Source organism: Curcuma longa, chromosome 4, assembly GCF_044706935.1.
Source record: "Curcuma longa cultivar G26 ecotype Majalengka, Jawa Barat chromosome 4, ITB_CL_G26_1.1, whole genome shotgun sequence".
In the NCBI taxonomy this organism is placed as follows: domain Eukaryota; kingdom Viridiplantae; phylum Streptophyta; class Magnoliopsida; order Zingiberales; family Zingiberaceae; genus Curcuma; species Curcuma longa.
Genome location: NC_133864.1, coordinates 22,354,652 through 22,378,063, shown reverse-complemented (window position 1 = coordinate 22,378,063; position 23,412 = coordinate 22,354,652). Strand labels below are relative to the sequence as shown.

Below are 23,412 nucleotides of genomic sequence, written 5' to 3'. Positions count from 1 at the left end.
GTCCAATTTTCGTAGGTATTTTTGGGGGAATTTTTTGAAGTGACTTTTGATGTCTTTTGGTGGGTTTTTAATGCTTTTTGGGAGTTCCTAAGCTAGTATTAGGGAATTGTGGGAAATAAATGTCATGCATGCATGCATAATAATGGTGCATAATTAGTGCCTAGTGGGTCTTAGTGGATATTAAAAGCTTAGTGGGAAGTGTGGTAGAGGTTAATGTTTCAACCTCCACTAAGTCTATATATAGGAGAACTCTTGTATGGCTAAGGCATGTTGAGTTTGAATGAAATCAGAGTTTTCTCTATTGTGAGAGCTTCCTTTGGTTCTTAGGCAAAGAACTAATCTTGATCTTATCAAGGCAACTTGTGGCGATCAAAACCCCCATGACTTATCACTCACCTTCTCATCTTTCTTGAGTGTGGCGTCAATATCCTTCCCTACATCTGAATATCAAGGCGATCCGTTCCAAGGTGCTTATCATTTGGTATCAGAGCCTTGGCTCCTTGATTTTCAGGTTTGCATTTTGTTCTTGTTCATTTTTCGTTCTTGTTCATCTTTGTTGATCTCTCATCCTTAGTATTCCATTGGTGTTTTCATTCTCCATCTCTATTTATCGCTTCTCTATTTGGGTCCTAAACTCAAAAAAAAAGGTGTTACTAGAGCATTGTGTTTTGAAAAAATTTAAAAAAAAGGAAAATTTGAAAAAAAAAAATCTGGGCAGAATCAAAAACAAAAAAAAAGATTTGTGAAGTAAAAGGACCCAATATTCCTCTCATTGCTCTTGATCGTTGCTAAATTTCTTGTTCTATCCATTTATTTCTCTTGTTATACTCATATTTTCTTGTTGGTTTCTTGCTCATTTGATCGTCTACTTGTTGTCTTGAGAAAAATCATTGATAAGGTTCTTTTCTTAAGAGCGTATAAAGGAAGCTGAGTGGATAAATTTGAGTGCAACCACGTGAGGTGAGTGGTGAGGTCTTTCTAACATTTCTTTTGTAATTTTCCTTGTCATCTTTTTTGTTGCAAGCATGAGTGGGGAAAATTCCCCTAGGCAAGATCCTAATAGGCTTCAAATGGAGGCACTTACTCAACACTTTGAGAGGATGCTTCAAAGACAACTTGAAGGCTTACATGAAAGGATGGACCGACTTGAAGGAGGAAGAGTTTCTAACCATGGGGGCAATTCTAATCATGAAGAATCTCATCAAGAAAGTGACCTATTCTATGGTTCTCCAAGAGAAAGAAGGAGGCGTGAAGGGGGAAGAAGACATGAAAGAGGAGGTAGAGACTATCGACATGAAGATGATCTAAGAGGTGTGAAAGTCAAGGTACCTTCCTTCCAAGGGAGGAATGACCCCGACACATATCTTGAGTGGGAAATGAAAATAGAGCAAATCTTCTCATGCCACAATTACAATGATGCAAAGAAAGTGAAGGTGGCTGCCCTTGAGTTCACTGATTATGCTTTAATTTGGTGGGATCAAATGCAAAAGGAGAGAAGAAGGTATGGAGAGCATCCTATCAACACTTGGGATGAAATGAAGACTTTGATGAGAAGGAGATTTGTGCCTTCCCACTACCACAGGGAATTGCACAACAAATTGCAAAGACTCATCCAAGGGAGTAGGAGTGTGGATGAGTATTACAAGGAGATGGAGGTGGCTTTGATTAGAGCCAATATTGTGGAGGATAGGGAAGCAACCATGGCTCGATTTCTCCATGGCCTAAACCGAGATATTGGAGACATTGTGGAGTTACAACATTATGTGGAGCTTGAAGACTTAGTTCATCAAGCAATGAAAGTAGAGCAACAATTAAAGAGAAAGGGCATTATGAAGAAACCATCTTCTTCAAACTACTCTTCAAGTTGGAAGGACAAGCCAAAGAAGGAGGGTTCTTCTTCTAATTCAAAGGAGGTAACAAGCACTAAGAAGCCTTTTCCTACTACTTCTTCTTCTACTTCTAAGAGCAGGGATATCAAGTGCTTTAAGTGTTTGGGAAAAGGACATATTGCATCCGAATGCCCGAATAAGAAGACTATGGTGGTTAGGGATAATGGGAGTATCTCTAGTGAAGAAATTTCTTCTCATTCCTCTTCTTCAAGCGATGAGGAACATGATGGAGCAGCCTATGCGCAAGATGGCGATCTCTTGGTGGTTAGGAGGTTATTGGGAAGTCAAGCCAAGGAGCATGAGGAGGACCAAAGAGAAAATATTTTTCATACCCGTTGCCTTATTCAAGGTAAAACATGCTCTATGATCATTGATGGTGGGAGTTGCACCAATGTGGCAAGCACTAGGTTGGTTACCAAACTCAACCTCAAGACTACACCGCATGCAAGACCATATAAACTCCAATGGCTAAGTAATAGTGGTGAATTGGTGGTGAATCAACAAGTGCTGATTAATTTCTCCATTGGCAAATATGAAGATCAAGTTCTATGTGATATTGTACCTATGGAGGCAAGCCACATTCTTCTTGGAAGACCTTGGCAGTTTGATAGGCGAGCTCACCATGATGGATTCTCCAACAAGTTCTCATTTCTTCACAATTCCCGCAAAGTCACACTTGTACCATTATCACCTAGGGAGGTTTGTGCGGATCAAATAAAAATGAGAGAGAAAAGAGAAAAAGAAGAGCGAGAGCTTAAGAAAGAGAAAGAGTGTGTGAAAAAGAAAATACTTGATTTTGAGGACAAAATTCAAAAGAAAAGAGAGAATGAGGAAAAGAAAAGAGAGAAGAATAGAAAATTTGTTTGCAAGAGGAAGTGAGGTGAAGAGAGCTTATTTGACAAGGCAGCCTATATTTCTTCTTTTGTGCAAGGAAACTTGCTTGGAAACTAATACTAACTCTTTGCCTAGTGATGTTGTTGCTATTTTGCAGGATTTTGAGGATGTGTTTCCCAAGGAAGTACCTCACGGTTTGCCACCAATAAGGGGAATAGAACACCAAATGGACCTTATTCCTGGTGCTTCTCTACCCAATAGGCCAGCCTATAGGAGCAACCCTCAAGAAACAAAGGAGATACAAAATCAAGTGGAGGAGTTATTGCAAAAAGGATGGGTTAGAGAGAGCTTAAGTCCATGTGCTGTACCCGTAATTTTGGTGCCTAAAAAGGATGGATCATGGAGGATGTGCACGGACTGTAGAGCAATCAACAACATCACAATTCGGTATAGACATCCTATCCCTAGACTTGATGATTTACTTGATGAATTGCATGGTGCTTGCTTCTTTTCTAAAATTGATTTGAAAAGTGGGTACCATCAAATTAGGATAAGGGAAGGGGATGAATGGAAAACTGCTTTCAAAACTAAATATGGATTGTATGAATGGTTGGTAATGCCTTTTGGGTTAACTAATGCACCAAGCACTTTTATGAGGCTTATGAACCATGTTTTACGAGAATTTCTAGGAAAATTTGTGGTAGTATACTTTGATGATATTTTGGTATATTCCAAGAGTTTGGTTGAGCATGTAGCACATCTCAAATCTGTCTTGCATGTCCTTAGAAAGGAGAAACTATATGCTAACTTAGAAAAGTGTTCTTTTTGCACTGATCATGTGGTTTTTCTTGGATTTGTCATAAGTTCTAAAGGAGTGCAGGTTGATGAAGAGAAGGTTAAGGCCATTAGAGATTGGCCAACCCCTAAAACTGTGAGTGAGGTTAGGAGCTTCCATGGGTTGGCAAGTTTTTATAGAAGGTTTGTGAAGGATTTTAGCACATTGGCAGCACCCCTAAATGAAATTGTCAAGAAAAATATGGGTTTTAAGTGGGGGGAGAATCAAGAAAATGCATTTCAAGCACTTAAGGACAAACTCACACATGCACCCATTCTTGCTTTGCCTGATTTTTCCAAATCATTTGAAATTGAATGTGATGCATCTCATGTGGGTATTGGGGCTGTTTTACTTCAAGATGGACATCCCATTGCATATTTTAGTGAGAAGTTAGGTGGCGCCACTCTCAACTATTCCACTTATGATATAGAATTGTATGCACTTGTTAGAGCTTTGCAAACATGGCAGCATTATCTTTTGCCTAAAGAATTTGTCATTCATAGTGATCATGAATCTTTGAAGTATTTGAAAGGGCAGGGGAAGCTCAACAAAAGGCATGCCAAATGGGTTGAATTTCTTGAACAATTTCCGTATGTGATTAAGCATAAGCAAGGAAAGGTAAATGTTGTAGCAGATGCACTTTCACGAAGGTATAATTTGCTTGTTACACTTGAAACTAAATTGCTTGGCTTTGAACATATCAAGGAGTTGTATGTGCATGATAATGAATTTTCCCAATTATATGCTGCGTGTGAAAAGAAATCACAAAATGGGTTTGTTAGGCATGATAATTACTTGTTTAAGAACAATAGACTTTGTGTGCCTAGAGGATCCATGCGTGAATTGCTAGTTAGGGAAGCCCATGAGGGGGGTTTAATGGGACACTTTGGGGTCCAAAAGACCTTAGAAATGCTGCATGAACATTTTCATTGGCCACACATGAAGCATGATGTGCAGAAATTTTGTGAAAGGTGCATTGTGTGTAGAAAAGCAAAATCTAAGGTATCACCTCATGGACTTTACACTCCTTTGCCTATTCCTGATTCCCCTTGGATTGACTTGTCTATGGATTTTGTTTTAGGGCTACCACGCACTCAAAAAGGTAAGGACTCCATTTTTGTGGTAGTTGACAGATTTTCCAAGATGGCACACTTCATACCTTGCCACAAAGTGGATGATGCAACTCATGTGGCAGATTTGTTTTTCAAAGAGGTGGTAAGACTTCATGGCATGCCTAGGAGCATTGTTTCAGATCGTGACACCAAATTCTTAAGCCATTTTTGGAGGACCTTATGGAACAAGCTAGGAACAAAGCTTCTTTTCTCCACCACATGCCACCCTCAAACTGACGGCCAAACTGAGGTGGTAAATAGGACTCTTTCTACTCTTCTTAGAGCAATTATTAAGAAGAACATTAAGTCTTGGGAAGAATGTTTACCTCATGTTGAATTTGCTTATAATAGGGCTGTCCATTCTACTACTCAATTTTCTCCTTTTGAGATTGTTTATGGGTTCAATCCGCTAACACCTCTTGATTGCTTCCTTTACCTAACACTTCTTCTTTAGTTCACAAGGATGGCAAAGCAAAGGCAGAATATGTGAAGAAGCTTCATGAGCAAGTTAAAGCTCAAATTGAGAAGAAAATGGAGCAATATGCGAATAGAGCCAATAAAGGGAGAAAAAGAGTTGTCCTTGAACCCGGTGATTGGGTGTGGGTTCATATGAGAAAGGAAAGGTTTCCTGCCCAAAGGAAATCAAAGCTTCAACCAAGAGGAGATGGACCATTCCAAGTGTTGGAAAGAATTAATGACAATGCTTACAAAATTGACTTGCCCGGTAAGTATGGTGTTAGTGCAACATTTAATGTGGCTGATTTGCGTCCTTTTGATGTAGGTGATGAAGATCTAAATTCGAGGACGAATTCGCCTAAAGAAGGAGGGAATGATGTGGACCAAGGAGGGGATACAAGCTTACAAGACAAAGCCAAGGAGGAAGAGGCATTGAAGGGAATTGGAGGACCCATGACAAGATCCAAGACTAAGAGAATGAAGCAAGCTTTGGAAGGCTTAATAATGGAGCTCAAGGAAAAGGAGGATCAATGCACAATGGAGGCAACAACTAAATGGATCACATTCCTTCAACTTGAAAGTGAAATTGAGCCAACATGAAGACAAAACTTGAAGGCCCAAATCTACATGATCCAAGATGCATTCAAGGGCTACAAGTGTCCAATTTTCGTAGGTATTTTTGGGGGAATTTTCTGAAGTGATTTTTGATGTCTTTTGGTGGGTTTTTAATGCTTTTTGGGAGTTCCTAAGCTAGTATTAGGGAATTGTGGGAAATAAATGTCATGCATGCATGCATGCATGATAATGGTGCATAATTAGTGCCTAGTGGGTCTTAGTGGATATTAAAAGCTTAGTGGGAAGTGTGGTAGAGGTTAATGTTTCAACCTCCACTAAGTCTATATATAGGAGAACTCTTGTATGGCTAAGGCATGTTGAGTTTGAATGAAATCAGAGTTTTCTCTATTGTGAGAGCTTCCTTTGGTTCTTAGGCAAAGAACTAATCTTGATCTTATCAAGGCAACTTGTGGCGATCAAAACCCCCATGACTTATCACTCACCTTCTCATCTTTCTTGAGTGTGGCATCAATATCCTTCCCTACATCTGAATATCAAGGGATCCATTCCAAGGTTGTGCTTCGAGCCAATGTGGAGGAGGATCGAGAAGCAAGAACTAATCTTGATCTTATCAAGGCAACTTGTGGCGATCAAAACCCCCATGACTTATCACTCACCTTCTCATCTTTCTTGAGTGTGGCATCAATATCCTTCCCTACATTGAATATCAAGGTGATCCGTTCCAAGGTGCTTATCACTCACATTACCATCGAGATTTGTACCATGATATGTCCAAACAAAAGAATTATGATTTTGAAAGAAAATGGTGATATTGAAACTGAGAGTGAGTCAGAAGATGATAGTGCCTTGCCACCAGTTTTGGAAAGTGATGTAGAAGAGTATCCCATTGAAGGTGAAGCCCTCATCACTAGGCGTGCTCTAAATGTGCAAATGAAGGAAGAAGATGAAGAACAACGAGAGAACATATTTCATACCCGTTGCCACATCAAAGAGAAGGTATGTAGTATGATTATTGATGGGGGAAGTTGCACTAATGTAGCTAGTACTCTCTTGGTTGAGAAATTATGCTTACCTACCACTAAACATCCTAGACCTTATAAACTACAATGGTTGAATAATTGCAGGGAAGTTAAGGTCACTAAGCAAGTATTGGTTTCATTATCCATTGGTAGGTATCATGATGAGGTTCTTTGTGATGTAGTGCCAATGCATGCAAGTCATTTGCTTTTAGGTAGGCCATGGCAATTTGATAGGAAGGCCATGCATGATGGGTTCAAAAATAAGTATTCTTTTATGATGCATGGTAAACTTGTAACTCTTGTACCATTAACTCCTAAGCAAGTATATGAAGATCAATTGAGGATCAAAAATGAGAGTGAAAAAAGAAAAGAGTGTGAGAAAAGAAAAAATAGAAAAGAAAAAGAGTGTGAGAAAAGAAAGAATGTAAAAAGAAAAGGAGTGTAAGAAAATAAAAAGTGTGGATGAGAGGAGTGAAAAAAAGAATGAAAAAGAAAAAAAACTTCAAGAGCAAGAGAGTAAAAAAGTGAGCTTTTATGCAAAAGAAAGAGAGGTTAAGAGAGTTTTTTATTCTCAACAGCCGATGATTTTACTTTTGTACAAGGAGGCTTATTTCAACACTAACAATCTTAACTCTTCTTTGCCTAGTGTTGTTAAATCTCTTTTGCAGGAGTTTGATGATGTATTTCCTGATGAGGTTCCTGATGGATTGCCACCACTTAGGGGAATAGAGCACCAAATTGATTTCATCCCAGGAGCAACAATTCCTAATAGACCGGCCTATAGGAGTAATCCAGCGGAGATAAAGGAGCTTCAAAAGCAAGTTGAAGAGTTGATGAGGAAAGGGTACGTCCGAGAAAGTTTGAGCCCTTGTGTTGTTCCTATTTTGCTTGTGCCTAAGAAGGATGGAACTTGGAGAATGTGCGTTGATTGCAGGGCTATCAACAAGATTACGGTAAAGTATCGTCATCCTATTCCTAGATTAGATGATATGCTAGATGAACTACATGGTTCTTGCATTTTCTCTAAAATTGATTTGAAGTCTGGCTATCATCAAATTCGAATGCGTGAGGGAGATGAATGGAAAACTACTTTTAAGACTAGGTATGGTTTATATGAATGGTTAGTCATGCCATTTGGGCTAACTAATGCTCCTAGTACTTTCATGAGATTAATGAACCATATTTTGCATGCTTTTATTGGGGACTTTGTTGTAGTATATTTTGATGACATCTTGATTTATAGCAAAAATTTAGATGAGCATCTAAATCATTTACAAAAAGTTCTACTTGTTTTGCGAAATGAAAAGTTGTATGCTAACCTTCAAAAATGTTCTTTTTGCACTAGTCAGATTGAGTTTCTTGGTTATATTGTTAGTGCTAAGGGAATAGCAGTGGATGAAGAGAAGGTTAAGGCTATTCGTGAATGGCCAACACCAAAAACCATAAATGAGGTACGTAGCTTTCATGGGTTGGCTAGTTTCTATAGGAGGTTTGTTAAAAATTTTAGTACTTTAGCTGCACCCTTGACTGAAGTTGTTAAAAAGAATGTTGGTTTTCATTGGGATAGTGAACAAAATTCAGCTTTCAACTTACTTAAGGAGAAGCTAACTTCTGCACCATTACTTGCATTACCTAACTTTGCTAAAACTTTTGAAATTGAGTGTGATGCATCAGGAATAGGTATTGGAGCTGTGCTAATACAAGAAGGTCAGCCCCTTGCTTATTTTAGTGAGAAACTCAGTGGAGCAACTTTGAACTATCCAACTTACGACAAGGAGATGTATGCATTGGTGAGGGCTTTAGAGACTTGGCAGCATTACTTGTGGCCCAAAGAGTTTGTCATTCACACTGATCATGAATCGTTGAAGCATTTGAAGAGCCAAAGTAAGTTGAATAGACGTCATGCAAAATGGGTGGAGTTCATTGAGTCATTTCCTTATGTGATCAAGTATAAACGAGGTATGGAAAACATTGTTGCAGATGCTTTGTCTCGAAGGTATACCTTGATCTCTACTTTGAACACTAAATTGTTAGGTTTTGAATACATTAAAGATCTATATTCTAATGATCCTGACTTTGGAAATGTATTTGAAGTTTGTGAACATGCTGCATTTGGGAAGTTTTATAGGCATGAGGGGTTTCTTTTCAGGGTCAATAGGTTGTGTGTGCCTAATTGTTCATTGAGAGAATTATTAATCCAAGAGGCTCATGGTGGGGGACTAATGGGACATTTTGGTGTAAGAAAAACTCTAGATGTTTTGGTTGAGCATTTCTTTTGGCCTCACATGAAACGAGATGTAGTCAAGTTTTGTGAGAAGTGTATCACATGTAGGCAAGCAAAATCTAGATCTTTACCTCATGGATTGTATACACCTTTACCAATTCCTAGTGAACCTTGGGTGGATATTTCCATGGACTTTGTTGTAGGCTTACCTAGATCAAAACGAGGTATGGATTCTATTTTTGTTGTTGTGGATAGATTTTCTAAAATGGCTCATTTTATTCCTTGTAGGAAAACAGATGATGCTAACCATATTGCTGATTTATTCTTTAGGGAGATCGTGCGACTTCATGGAGTGTCGAGAAGCATAGTTTCTGATCGTGATACAAAGTTCCTAAGCTACTTTTGGAAAACCTTATGGGGAAAGTTGGGAACAAAGCTTTTGTTTTCTACAACATGTCATCCACAAACAGATGGACAAACTGAGGTAGTAAATCGAACTTTGTCTACTTTATTACGAGCTATCATTCAAAAGAATTTAAAAGGTTGGGAAGATTGTTTACCACATGTTGAATTTGCTTATAATAGATCTGTGCATTCTACTACTAATCTTTCACCTTTTGAAGTGGTATATGGGTTCAATCCCTTAACTCCATTGGATTTGTCACCTTTGCCTATCTCTGAGCATGCTAGTTTAGATGGTACAAGAAAAGCTGAGTTTGTGAAGCAAATGCATGAGAAAGTGAGGTTGCAAATTGAAAAGAGGACCGAACAATATGCTACACAAGCCAACAAGGGACGAAAGAAAGTGATCTTTGAACCAGGAGATTGGGTTTGGGTTCATATGAGAAAGGAAAGATTTCCTGCTAAACGTCTTTCTAAGTTGCATCCACGAGGCGATGGACCATTTCAAGTCATTGCTCGAATCAATGATAATGCCTACAAGCTTGACTTACCAGGTGAGTATAATGTGAGTGCTACTTTTAATGTTTCTGATCTTTCTCCCTTTGATGTAGGTGATCAAGATTCGAGGACGAATCCTTTTGAGGAGAGGGGGAATGATGGAGTCAAACCAAGTGAACAAGTTGCCCAACAAGCTAATATGGATCATGCTCAACCCACTCTAGATGTTGTTGATGATCCATTATGCATCAATGGAGGCCCAATTACAAGAGCTAAGGCTAAGAAGATGAAGGAAGCACTTAATGTGCTAATTGAAGATGTGAAGGCCAAAGTTACAATTGAAGAAGGTTTGACCAAGAGCAAGTCATGCAGCTTAGTCAACCTAATTCAAGCCTTGGATGGGCTTAAGTAAGCATGGTGAGGCTCTCACTTGTTGGTTCTTCATTGAACTAGAACTTATCAAGGCATCCCCTTGTGGCATTCAAAGACTTATCAACCTCCATCCCAAGGTTGTGGCGTCTTCCCTCTTCCTCTATACCAAGGTTCGACTTTCTAAGTATTGGGTTGAGGTTCTATTCATCCTTCTTATCGATTTAGACTTTCCTTCTTTCTTTCTTCAATTCATTGTGGGTTCTTGAGATTTTTCTCTTTGGGTTCACATCAGTTGTCTTTATCTAGCTTAGGTTCAGTCTAAGTTAAAATAAAAAAAATAAATAAAAATAAATAAAATAAAATAAATTATAAAACTTGCTTTATCTAGCTTTGATGGTTTTCGTATTAGCTCCCTTTGGATTATGATCCTTGTTAGATTTCGTCAAAAAGTGAATTTGATTCTTGGACCCAATATTAGTTCAGTTCGACTTGATTAATCTAGTTGGACTTTGGAATCCATGCTTGGACTCATTTTCTACTTGTTCGATTTATTAAAGATAAATATGATTTAAATCTTGTTTAGCCTTAAATCTGAGTTTGGATCGTTTGTATACAACTCTTTGAGTTCCAAGTAACATATTTAGGTACTTAGAACCCAAGTAATGTGGACCAAGGAGGGGATACAAGCTTACAAGACAAAACCAAGGAGGAAGAGGCATTGAAGGGAATTGGAGGACCCATGACAAGATCCAAGACTAAGAGAATGAAGCAAGCTTTGGAAGGCTTAATAATGGAGCTCAAGGAAAAGGAAGATCAATGCACAATGGAGGCAACAACTAAATGGATCACATTCCTTCAACTTGAAAGTGAAATTGGGCCAACATAAAGACAAAACTTGAAGGCCCAAATCTACATGATCCAAGATGCATTCAAGGGCTACAAGTGTCCAATTTTCGTTGGTATTTTTGGGGGAATTTTCTGAAATAATTTTTGATATCTTTTGATGGGTTTTTAATGCTTTTTGGGAGTTCCTAAGCTAGTATTATGGGAAATAAATGTCATGCATGCATGCATGTATGGTGCATAATTAGTGCCTAGTGGGTCTTAGTGGATATTAAAAGCTTAGTGGGAAGTTAATGTTTCAACCTCCACTAAGTCTATATATAGGAGAACTCTTGTATGGCTAAGGCATGTTGAGTTTGAATGAAATTAGAGTTTTCTCTATTGTGAGAGCTTCCTTTGGTTCTTAGGCAAAGAACTAATCGTGATCTTATTAAGGCAACTTGTGGCGATTAAAACCCTCATGACTTATCACTCACCTTCTCATCTTTCTTCAGTGTGGCGTCAATATCCTTCCCTACATCTGAATATCAAGGCGATCCGTTCCAAGGTATTTATCACCAAGGTGAGTCGTTCCAATGACCTTTTGAGGGTCTCAACTTAAGTTTTCAAATTGGAATTTTCTTCCTCAAGTTGTTGGACTTGAGTTGAAGTTTCAACTTGTACCTGCTTAGTTAAAATCCTCAGTCTCCTCAAAGGCTTTGACCTCCTCTCAGAGAGACTTGACCCTAATATTAGATTTGGCTAATTTATGAGTCAACTCATAAATAAAAGAATATAATTTTTGGACATAGGGAGAGTCTACCTCATTTTTGGGACCATCTAAAATGAATACAGATCTGTGGCTTCTCTTGGACTTGGTTTCAAACTTGGGCTCAAATTTGGTTTGGGCCATTTGAACTTGTCCCATTAGAGCTAGGAGGCTCACTTGATTGAGTTTCGCCTTTTCGATTCCTCTGTAAATGATTCATGCTCTTGCATTTTATTTTATATATTCAAATTATTGAAATTGAGAGGTTTTGTTACCTTATGGAGTTGGGTTAAGTTGTCTCAAAGCTCCTTAGCATTGTTGTTGAAGTCTCCGACTTGATCAAACTCTTCGTTCATTAGTCCGAATTGGATTATATATGTGGGTGGAGCATCAACTTGAGCCTTCTTCTTGATGTTTGAAGTCCACCTCTCCATTTCTAGTTGATGGAGTAAAACTAAGTATGGATCATGCTCAACCCACTCTAGATGTTGTTGATGATCTATTATGAATCAATGGAGGCCTAATTACAAGGGCTAAGGCTAGGCTAAGAAGATGAAGAAAGCACTTAATGTGCTAATTGAAGATGTGAAGGCTAAAGTTACAATTGAAGAAGATTTGACCAAGAGCAAGTTATGTGACTTAGTCAACCTAATCAAATCTTGGATGGACTTAAGTAGCCACTTAAGTCTCATGTTTATGTAGTACGGATATGTAGGCTCAATTTAGGGACAATTTCTAGCTATTGAGCCCATTTAGTAAAGGTCTATGTAGACTACTTAGACATACTTAGACATTTTAAGCTTATGCCATTATTACAACCCAAATAAAGCTAGAAATTGAGTCTACATATCCCTACTACATAAACATGAGACTTAAGTGGCTACTTAAACCCATCCAAGGCTTGAATTAGGTTGACTAAACCACATGACTTGCTCTTGGTCAAATATTCTTCAATTGTAACTTTGGCCTTCACATCATCAATTAGTACATTAAGTGCTTCCTTTATCTTCTTAGCCTTAGGGCTTGTAATTAGGTCTCCATTGATGCATAATGTGGATCATCAACAATATCTAGAGTGGGTTGAGCATATCCCCGGGGCAATGGTGTCGTGGTAGGACATCCAGGTTGTCACCTAGGCACCTGCGGTTCGATCCCCAGCTACAGCGTATTTGCAAGAATATTCCTCCAAATGGGGAGTGCAATCAAAGGATGCTGGGCATCTGGGCTGTCCGCTGCGTGCACTTCCCGATTTATCCTGGTGGCCGGTGGGAAACTTCTATGCGATCGTGCCGGTCATCCCCAGAGATAGTCAATGAGGCTAACTGAGATTTATCATTTTAGAGTGGGTTGAGCATGATCCATACTTGGTTTGACTCCATCACTAGTATATCTCTGAATTCATCAACCGACAATGTGAATTCCTTCTTGATGATGATCCACGCCTCAATATCTATCTTTAGAAATTGCTCGATCCCTCCTTTCTAGAAGTCAAAGTTCATTCCGTCGAAGAGTGGTGGACGAGAGGTGTTGAGCCCTTCTTGTTGAGCCATAGAAGTAATTTCTTTCAATAACAAAAGTAAAATGAATGTACCAAGACTGGATCTTGGATTAGTAGTGCAGGAATAAGGATGCACAATTAATAAAACTAGCTCGAGTGGTGTTTGCACCAAATTTGAGCAATTCCAAAAAATTGAACAAGTTGTCAAAAGAGGTGTAATTGCACCAATTTAGACTATTTGATCAACGAACGAAAAATATGAAAAAGTTAAAAATGCAAAAAAATTTTGATCGAATAGTGGTTTCACCAATTCAAAGTGCCCCCATTCTGATACCAATTGTAGGACTAGTGAGAGCGCTAAAGGGGATGAATAGTACTTATTATTTTTTCATACTTGTTTGAAAAGTTCATAATACAAATATAAAGTGCACAGTGGAAATTGACTTTAAAACAATAATGGTAACTCATTTGTTTTTACTTAGTTCACAATATCTGGCTGCTACTCCAAATCCCGCAGTCCTTAATTGTTTTCATTGGACAATCTACTAATAAATTCTTTCTCGCACTAGAAAGAGTTTCGCTTTTACAAAAAGTGTAGGTATGGTAACACTTTTATTGTCGTAAGAAATAATTACAAATGGCAAAGTTTAAAACAATTTGTTATCGACAAAAGAATAGGAGCTTGCATGCGATTATCGGTGTGGCATTTTGGCATAGCGACAACGTCTCAGGAGCTGCGTTTGAGTGAAGATTCACCGTAGAATCAACATGAATTGGTGTCATTAGGGTTCCCCTCGCTGCTGCTTATATGGACAGATTCGAGCACCTAGAACTCCTTCCGAGTGCCTCTATGTAAGCTCGTGCATCTACTATCAACATTAACTTAGCATCTCCAAGCACCTTTATTCTTTTCAGTGTTTAAAATGTCGATGTGGAGGTTGCCAGGATCTTTGACTCCACCACGCCTATCCTTCTCCAGGAGCTTGGAGCCTTTCGGGTGCCTGGAAGCTGAGGTGTCATTGGCCAATCTTGATTTGCCACCTCATTTGCTTCGTTGGCCCGAAGCATTAACATCTAAGTGCCTGGATCCCTTCTAGTTGCTTGGATCGTTCAGTCACTTGGATCTAATAGGGGGGCTCATAATCCAAAATTCCGATACCTTAATTTCCTACATCACACAGTTAGCACAAGATATATTTTATAGGAAATTAAAATTGGACAATATTACAACTTTCTGGTCTTGACTTTTAGGTTTCTAGTGAAATCTTAGATCAGACCGACGCCTACTGTTCCCTTCAAGGGAACGCACCCTCACCTACTCTCAGGAGAATTTACCTTCTGTCAATCATTCAGTCCTCCAGATCTGGTTGGATTTTTGTTTAACATCCGATCCTTGGCCCTGAGGATTTTCTTTCGATGTTCAGTCTTCGATGACCTACCTAGACTTCTTACCTGATTCATGCCCTTGATCTGCTAAGACTTTCTATCCAATCCACCTAACTAGGACTTCCCTGCCCAGTCCTCCTTACTGGACTTCTTGTCCGATCCGTTGACTAGGACTTCTTTGCCTGGTCCACTGACTAGGACTTCTTGTCCAATCCAATAGACTAGGACTTCTTTGCGTAGCTTCTAACTAAGACTTTCCTGTGCTACCTGCACACTCAAATCAGTGTGTTAGCACACAACATAACTTTAACTTGAACCCTTTACTATGATCAAAATACAAGTTATATTATCTAGTGCTCCTTGTACCAACACTAATATTTGGATGTGAGTGAGTCTCTAGGGATCTTATGCGAAAATGTAAAAAATAAACACAGTGGAAAAATCGATCCTTGATCCATGTGAATATAGTATACATGTTTGTTATCTAGTTGTCACCTTTATTGTGTGGACATAACAATCCCGTCACTAACTTTGATTCAGTAGATTACAGGGCGATCAAAATGATCGTGTCTCTTCGGTATCCACACAGTCACGTCCTTCGTTCATCACACGAACTCAACCTTCGGAGATGAACCACCTTCGTTGTGCTAACAACTTGGATGGTTCAACCAGAAGAAGAGGAGACTAGAAAAATGATCATACACAAAAATGCATAAAAATGGCTTTTGTACTCATCTAATAAATACAAAAGGTCATTCAATAAATACAAAAGATTTTTGCCTTTGCCCTCCTTTTCATCAATGCTCCATTAATCTATCTATTAATGGACATTAATCCTCTTTAGTGGTTGAGTTTAATCCAACGAGTCTAATTCAGATTTGACTCAATATAATAATCTAATAGTTGGATTCATTTGAGTCTAACTCAACGAGTCTAACTCGGATTAGACTTAACCCTATAATCTTAGGGTCCATCATATTTTAGTCAAACTAAAATAAACTCATCTCCAATCAACATGTTCTTTGTGTGTGACCCAATGGGTTCTCATAACATTGGCAATGTATCTAAAATAATATTTTAGATACATAAGCAATGAGTGGGATCTAGTATACATCATTGATACCCAAGTGATGACAATGTGGAGATCCGACCTAACCTTTCTATGTCTGTTATCTTGTATAACTTGGTTCTTCTATCCTCGATATTGAGATTGATCCATGAGGCATAGACTGTGTCATCCTCATATCAAATTTCGTGTTTCTTGATCTCTAAGTAAACTCACTTAACCAAAGGAGCATAATATCTCATATTGACTTATTTGATCATGGTTATGCATTTTAGTAGTCCTACTTAATCAAGGCGCCCATAGATATCACTTTCGTCATATGGAAGGGATAGATCCCGTCTACATCACTCACATTTCCCACATAACTTATTGCATATCTAATTATCGACTTATAGTCCACCTTGTTACAAATGACGTTTGTCGATACTAAAATACACAACTTTTTATGTAGGGAACTATAGTGACTTTAGGTCTAAGGACTATTTATACTAATATTCATTATGAGAATGGTTATGACACTCGTATAACGATCCATGAAACATTTTCATGGTGGGTCAATTCAGTACATATTTTCTACTATATATACATGTGTCAATTTGATTTCTTATACATGACTTGTGAACTTAAGTCATCAGTTGACCTATATGATAGTCTCAACACATTAATATTGTCCTTGTATATTAAAGCTTGACTAAGAATAATAAAGAGTAGTGTTATATATATATATACAACCTCCCACTATTAATTCAACCAATTGATGTGCTGTAGACTCGAACCTACTATTCTAGGACTTTATTATACTTATTTATCTAGCTCAGATCTGAAGTATATATCATAACCATAAACTTTACCTTTTATTAATGAAATATGATACAAAAGATTCCTTGTTTATCATCTCATAATTGACTCTAAGGGCTAACATTAATAAAGTCTAGTCAGGTCAAAGTTGACCAGATGACTAGCAAAAAGTCCTAGTCAGGTGGACTAAGCAAGAAGTCCTAGTCAATTGGACCAGACAAGTCCTAATTGGGGGCTAGGCAAGAAGAAGTCTTAGTTAAGGCCAAACAAGAGAAGTTCTAGTTGGAGGCTAAGCAGAAAGTTCTGATGAGTGAAACTGAGCAAGAAGTCCTAGTGAGTAACGCTAGACAAAAGTCCAAATAGGTTAAGAGGGTGATCGGATGGTAGGTGAGAAGTTTACTAAGTGCCTAGTCCTAACTAGAGGTTAGGTAAAGAAATTACGAGTAGGTTAAGGATGACTGAATGTTTAGCAGGTAGGAACTCTACCGAGTTATTAGTCCTAATTGAAAGTTAGGCAAGGGTAAACCAAGTAAGTTAGACTTACAGGGTAAAACTTAGGTAAGCCTAGTAGGTTAGACTGCAATTAGGCTTACGTTATTTGTTTGTTGTATGCTAAGCTTGCAGGAACCATGAGTTAGAAGCAAGACTACGAAAGCATAAGAGAAACAAACAGAAGTAGTCGAACCGAGCCCATAGTCAACTAAGGTCAAACTTGGTTAAACTCATTATGAGCGCCCAGATCATACTCCTGGCCCCGACAATCCAAGAGCCCTTGGATGGTCCAGGGGCTGGATTAGGAAGACTCAGCCTGGATAATGACCGATAGAACCAAATTGGATTGAATCAGTTCGAGGCACTCAGAAAGGGATCCTGACGCCCAAAAGGGTCTTTATAAGGCCACCAATATGCAACATCAAGGAGAACCCTAATTCTACCGAACTCTTATCCTGTGGTGCTGTTGAGTGCGAATGAAGTCTTGCTCATGCAACTGAGAAAGCTTCAGGAAGGGTACGTTGTGCTTAGGACTTCTAGATCGACCTACATGAGTGTTGTTAGTCTTTATCTTACGCTTTTGTACTTTACATTCTATTATTACTTTGATTGTAAGACGCGTTGACCTTCGGAAAGAGTTCCAGAAAGGAGAACACTAGTGGATGGGCGCCTTCCGTACATTGGCCTTGGATATACTAACCCTTAAGGGGCGTTTGGTTGGGGGTTATTATTGATAACCTTGGCTATCTGCCCAAAGTTATCAACTATAACCTTGTTTGGTTCAAGTTATGATCGATTCCCAAGTAATACAATATTATTGCCACATCAGCAAATGAGCTATAACCCGATAATATGATTACCTTGGCAACCTAAGTTTTTTTACAATTTCAAAGGTTAACGAATTTTTTTTTCATGATTACCATTTGATTTTAAAACTCAATTTATTGAAATGTATTAACATTCGTTGCTCAATACTATTGTTGATCTTAAATATGATCTATTTGTCATCAATACAGTCTTATTATTTGTTATTGATCTGTTCTGACTTATTATGATTGATATTATCTTGGTAGATGTAGTAGTTACTTGTTGAACTGAGATATAGTAGTTACGTGTTGAACTGAGATGTTGTAGTTACTTGTTGAACTGGACATCATAGCATCATAACATGTTGTTGGCTCTCACTAGACCATTGTTGATAGTGGTATAGTTAGAGCATTATAGCACTATGTAGATACGACCAAGACTAGCTAAATAGCTCTCTTGAGATATTGCCCCTGTCCCTCGCATGTAGTTGGTCTGTTATTGGAGCGGGTGATTCCTATCGTGCACCACAGTTTATTGTGTGGGTGTCTGGGGATGTTGAGTACAAACAATGACTAGGCAACTATATAGCTTCCCTGAGATATTTTCCTCGCTCTCCACTTACATGTAGTGGTTTGCTGTGTATGCAATTGTCCTATCGTGCGCCCCAGTTCATTGCGTGGGTGTCTGGGGGTGGCGAGCCAACAATGACCATACATGTTGTCTATGATGTGTATTGCATGTGTGCATGCATTTGCTGGTAGTTTATGTTACTGTATTTGTTAGTAGTTTATTTGGATGCATCTTTGTTTGATATATGATTGTTGCACTTGTTTGATATATGATTGTTGCATTATTGACATTACATGCATTAATTGAATAAGCACGATATTTGTTATTTGTTATTTGTTATGTAGTATTATTGACCTTGTTCATTAAGTATCTTTTAGAAAGACTGTATACCCTTTGAGATCCATGTTTTTATATTCATGTTGTGCACTTCTATCTAGTATCCACTGAGTATTTTATACTCACCACCCAGACCCTGGGGTTCCTTTCTTTCTCCCTAGGTAGCAGATAAGAATATTGTCATAAAGCTTGGAGTTCTGAGACTGCCCCCATCTCACAGCAGAAGGAGTTGTTTTCCTTGTGCTTTTGGATTGTATTTGAATTTGTGTTTTGGATTCCTATTGGGTATTCGTGTGGACTTAGTTTTTTTTTATAATTTTGCTACGGAATTTTGATTATCATTGCTTGTGGGTTTGTCATTTGATTTGTTGTGAGTAATATCGGTTTGCTTTGGGATTTTTGTTTATATGTTGTCGGTTTGTTGTTGTGGTGTTACATCATTGGTTTGTTGTTGTGAGTGGTATTTTTATATGTATGTGTTGGATATGTAGGTTATGGCCGTGTGGACCTTTATTCGTATAGTTTAGTAGTTTAAGTACATATGTTGTATTGTGAGCGGTAGTGTGGGCCCTATCTTAAAATGTAACAGGGAAAGTTGAATTGATACAAGGGAGATGCTGTCCAAATTTTTTGGGCAGCTGTCTCTCGAGACGTGACACATGTAGTGTCTGTTGTTAGAGTGGGTACTTCCTATCGTGAGCCTTAGTTCATTGTGTGGGTGTATGGGGATGTTGATTGCAGATAGTGATCAGGCAGCTATATAGCTCCCCTGAGATATTTTACCCACTCACCACTCATGTGTAGTGGTATGTTGTTGGAGTGTGTGTAGTTATCCTATCGTGCACCCCAGTTCATTGTGTGGATGTCTAGGGATGTTGAACGAAGACAGTGACCATGCATGTTGTCTGTGATGTATGTTGCATATGTACATGCATTTGCTAGTAGTTTATTTTACTGCATTTGTTGATAGTTTATTTTAATGCATCTTTGTGTGTGATTGTTGCACTTGTTTGATATATGATTGTTGCATTGTGTGACATTACATGCATTGGTTGAATTTGCATGATACTTATTACCTGTTATGTAGTATTATTGACCTTCTTCATTAAGTACCATCTTGGAAGACTGTATATCTCGTTGATATCTTTGTTTATATATGTTGTACACTTCTATATAGTATCCACTGAGTATTTTATGCTCACCACCCAGACTCTAGGGTTTCTTTTCTTTCTCCCCAGGTAGGAGATAGGGATATTGTCTTGTTGGTGCAATCTTTGCCCCAAGTGCATTGAGTTTCAATGTTTGGCTAAACCATGTTTAAAGTTAGGCAATACTTGTGATCTAACATGTTGATGCAAGTTTGCAAGTTTGAAGACTTGGCAAAAGAAAAGTCCAAGCGTGGTCTTGGCAAAAGAAAAGTCTTCTTGGCAAAGGAAAGTCCAAGTGGGAAGTCTTGGCAAAGGAAAGTCCAAGGAAGTCTTGGCAAAAGAAAAGTCCAAGTGGGAAGTCTTGGCAAAGAAAAGAAAAGTCCAAGTGTCCAAGTGGGAAGTCTTGGCAAAAGAAAAGTCCAAGTGGGAAGTCTTGGCAAAGGAAAAGTCCAAGTGGGTAGTCTTGGCAAGGAAAAGTCCAAGTGGGTAGTCTTGGCAAGGAAAAGTCCAAGGTTGGTCTTGGCAAGGACTTGACATGACGAAGCTGATGGAAGCATCTCAAGCTAGTGCGAGGATGATGGAGCATCCAGGGAAGGCACGAGGCTATGGGAGGTGTTTGAAGGCCGAGGTCTAGGTCAAGAGAAGCTGAAATGGGATTTTTCAGCTTCACCAGTCGACTGGCCCTGCCAGCAGTCGACTGCTCATAAATCAGACGCACACAGAAAAATCAGTCGAGCCAGAGGAAGACAGGAGTCGACTGGGCAGTCGACTGGCCCTATTGGAGTCGACTGATGCCAGTCGACTGGTCTTGGATCAGTCGACTGATATTTGAACGTTGGAGAAAGATGGCAAGCATTTAATGCGCTTTAATGCAAGATTTTGTTGCCGATTGAAGCCATCAGTCGACTGGCCCTGCCAGCAGTCGACTGATGTCGAAGAATTATAAAAGAAGCCTGCTCGAGATCAACTCAAGAATTCTGCCATTCTTTTATCTCTTTGTGCTTCTTTTGAGAACTTGTTGTTCTCTGATTCTTTGCTTTCTTCCTCTCCTCCTAAACATTATTTCATATCATTTTGAGGAGAACGAAAAGGTTGTAAAGGTTTCTCCGCCTTCGAGGTTTTCGAGAAGGAGACGATTCATAGTGCAGCGGGTGTGTGCGTGCGTGTGGATCCTTGGATTAGTCACCTCTGCGGAGGTGGATACCAAGTAAACGAACCGGGTTAGCGTTGATCTATTATTTTCTCTATTATATTTTGCTTCCGCTAACACTCTTGCAGAGAAACAATCGAAGAAGATTCGAAAAATGCTATTCACCCCCCTCTAGCGAACCAACCGATCCTAACAAGTGGTATCAGAGCCCGGTACGTTTCGGAGGATCTAACAATCAACCGGAGCAACATATGGCGTTCCAAGAGGGTTATAGCACCGCACGACCACCGTACTTCGACGGAAACGACTTCGCCTATTGGAAAGGTAGGATGGAGTATTATCTTATGAATGATATTGACAACTGGTTTAGCATTGTAGATGGGTTCGAGACACCCAAAGACGCAGAGGGAAAATCTCTCCCTACAAGAGACTGGTCAAAAGATGTGTGCAAGAAGGCACAGGCCAATGCTAAAGCAACAACGACCTTACAATGTGGATTATCAAAGGAACAACTAAGCAAGGTCGGACCTTTCAATTCGGCAAAAGAACTCTGGGAAAAACTCATCGAACTGAACGAAGGATCAAGCGAATCTAGAAGAGCCAAGAAGGATCTCTTGGTAAGCCAACTACAGTCCTTCTCGATGAGATCTACTGAAACTGTGAGCCAGATGCATGGAAGATTTAAAGAAATAGTCAATGGCCTCCATGTCATCGGCGAAAAGATCGAGAATCGCGATCTTGTGAGGTACGTTCTACAAGCCTTCCCGAGAACTACTTTATGGGCATCGATGGTAGATGCGTATAAAGTATCAAGGGATCTATCTATTGTTAAATTAGACGAATTATTTTGTGAATTACAACTGCATGAACAAGCTAATGTGGGCACACAAGAGAAAGGTGTAGCTTTGATTGCAGATAAGGAAAAGAAAAAGAAGAAGAAGGAAAAGGAGGAGTCATCAGAGTCTGAGCAAGACTCTTCAGATAGCGATGAAGAAATGACATCAAAAGAGATGGCTCACTATGTGAAGAAAATGATGGGGAGATCCAAAAGATTCACAAAGAGGAACTTCAAAAAGACGTTTACGCCATCTCAAGGTAATAATCAAAGTTCAAGTTTTAGTACTGATGTCACTTGCTATGAGTGCAACAGGAAAGGACATATAAGGCCAAATTGTCCAAACCTAAAGAAGAACGATGAATCAAAAGAGAAGAAGAAAAAGGACAAAAGCAAGAAAGAGGTGATGGTGGCACAAGCTAAATGGGATGACTCAAGCAGTGAGTCATCAGATGATGAAGAAGACTGCCACATCACACGACACATGGCGCTCATGGCACGTAGAGATGAATCAGAAACCTCAAGCAATGAAGCATCATCTTCAAGTGAAGAAGAATCCTCCTCTAGCGAGGATGAGGTATTGGATAGTCGTAAACAGAAATTACTTTTTCGTACTATTAACTATCTCAAGCATTCTTTAGATAAATCAAAATCTAGAGTCAAGGCCCTAAAGGAAGAACTTAGGAATGCTAGAACCATTGCATGTGACCATAGTGACCTTGATGAAATAAATGAGGAAAATGCAAAATTAAAGGAGGAAAATGCAAAATTGAAGACATGTTTAGAAAAGTTCACCTTAGGATCACAGAAACTTGATCTTAATATTAAACAGTCAAAGAGCAGTTTACAACAAAGCTGGTTTAGGTTATAGACCTAAGGAAGTGTCCTATATTTCCCTTGTAGGAAGACAAACACAATCTAGCAAACAAAACACTAAGGGAACACTAGCATGGGTACCTAAGAAATATCTTGCAAATGTTAGTGAATCTAGCTTCTGGATACCTAAAAAGGATGTTTTTCGTATCATGTAGGTAAAAGAAAAGAAGGATGAAGGCATGTGGATTTTGGATAGCGGGTGTTCAAGCCACATGACCGGGGATGTAGGTAAATTTACTAAAATCAAATACATGAAGAAGGGAAATGTGTCTTTTGGTAACAATGAAACATTGAAAATCATAGGAAAAGGAACCATTGCAGTCTCACCCACTATAACCATTCATAGAGTCCTATTAGTTAAGGGCATGGGTTTTAACTTGCTTAGTGTGAGCCAATTATGTGACTCAGGCTATCAAGTTGATTTCCATGCAAACAAATGTTTGGTTAGGAAAATTGGAATGAACAACATCATACTAGAAGGACATAGGAAACAAAATTTATATTATGTGAATTTGGCATTTGCTACTAACTCTTCTGTTGAGTGTTTTATTTCACAAGAAGAAGCAGGATGGTTATGGCACAGAAGGCTTGGGCATGTCAACATGAAGACAATAGCAAAGGTGGCAAACAAAGAATTGGTGA

The 23,412-nt window shown here is 38.9% G+C and overlaps 2 protein-coding genes across 2 annotated transcripts; both read left to right on the top strand.

Moving 5' to 3' along the window:
• The first annotated feature begins 1,025 nt into the window (after window positions 1–1,025).
• LOC141827283 (uncharacterized) lies at window positions 1,026–5,822 on the top strand. The gene is made up of 6 exons (XM_074714502.1): window positions 1,026–2,504; window positions 2,881–3,127; window positions 3,575–4,208; window positions 4,341–5,095; window positions 5,245–5,706; window positions 5,800–5,822. Exons 1-6 carry the CDS (start codon window positions 1,026–1,028, stop codon window positions 5,820–5,822), a joined length of 3,600 nt encoding a protein of 1,199 aa, XP_074570603.1.
• Window positions 5,823–6,464: 642 nt separating this feature from the next.
• LOC141827282 (uncharacterized) lies at window positions 6,465–22,765 on the top strand. The gene is made up of 6 exons (XM_074714501.1): window positions 6,465–7,077; window positions 7,214–7,542; window positions 7,621–9,191; window positions 9,552–9,901; window positions 9,959–10,102; window positions 21,933–22,765. Exons 1-6 carry the CDS (start codon window positions 6,465–6,467, stop codon window positions 22,763–22,765), a joined length of 3,840 nt encoding a protein of 1,279 aa, XP_074570602.1.
• Window positions 22,766–23,412: the final 647 nt, after the last annotated feature.

Excerpts from the sequence above, each read along its gene's own strand:
- LOC141827283 (XM_074714502.1), top strand. The coding sequence starts at position 1,026 with ATGAGTGGGGAAAATTCCCCTAGGCAAGATCCTAATAGGCTTCAAATG. Across the intron at positions 5,096-5,244 it reads TCCGCTAACACCTCTTGATT|TTGTCCTTGAACCCGGTGAT; the intron begins GCTTCCTTTACC and ends GGAGAAAAAGAG. Across the intron at positions 5,707-5,799 it reads CACATTCCTTCAACTTGAAA|GTATTTTTGGGGGAATTTTC; the intron begins GTGAAATTGAGC and ends CAATTTTCGTAG.
- LOC141827282 (XM_074714501.1), top strand. The coding sequence starts at position 6,465 with ATGATATGTCCAAACAAAAGAATTATGATTTTGAAAGAAAATGGTGAT. Across the intron at positions 7,078-7,213 it reads ATTGAGGATCAAAAATGAGA|AAAAAAAACTTCAAGAGCAA; the intron begins GTGAAAAAAGAA and ends AGAATGAAAAAG. Across the intron at positions 7,543-7,620 it reads TAAAGGAGCTTCAAAAGCAA|AAGGATGGAACTTGGAGAAT; the intron begins GTTGAAGAGTTG and ends CTTGTGCCTAAG.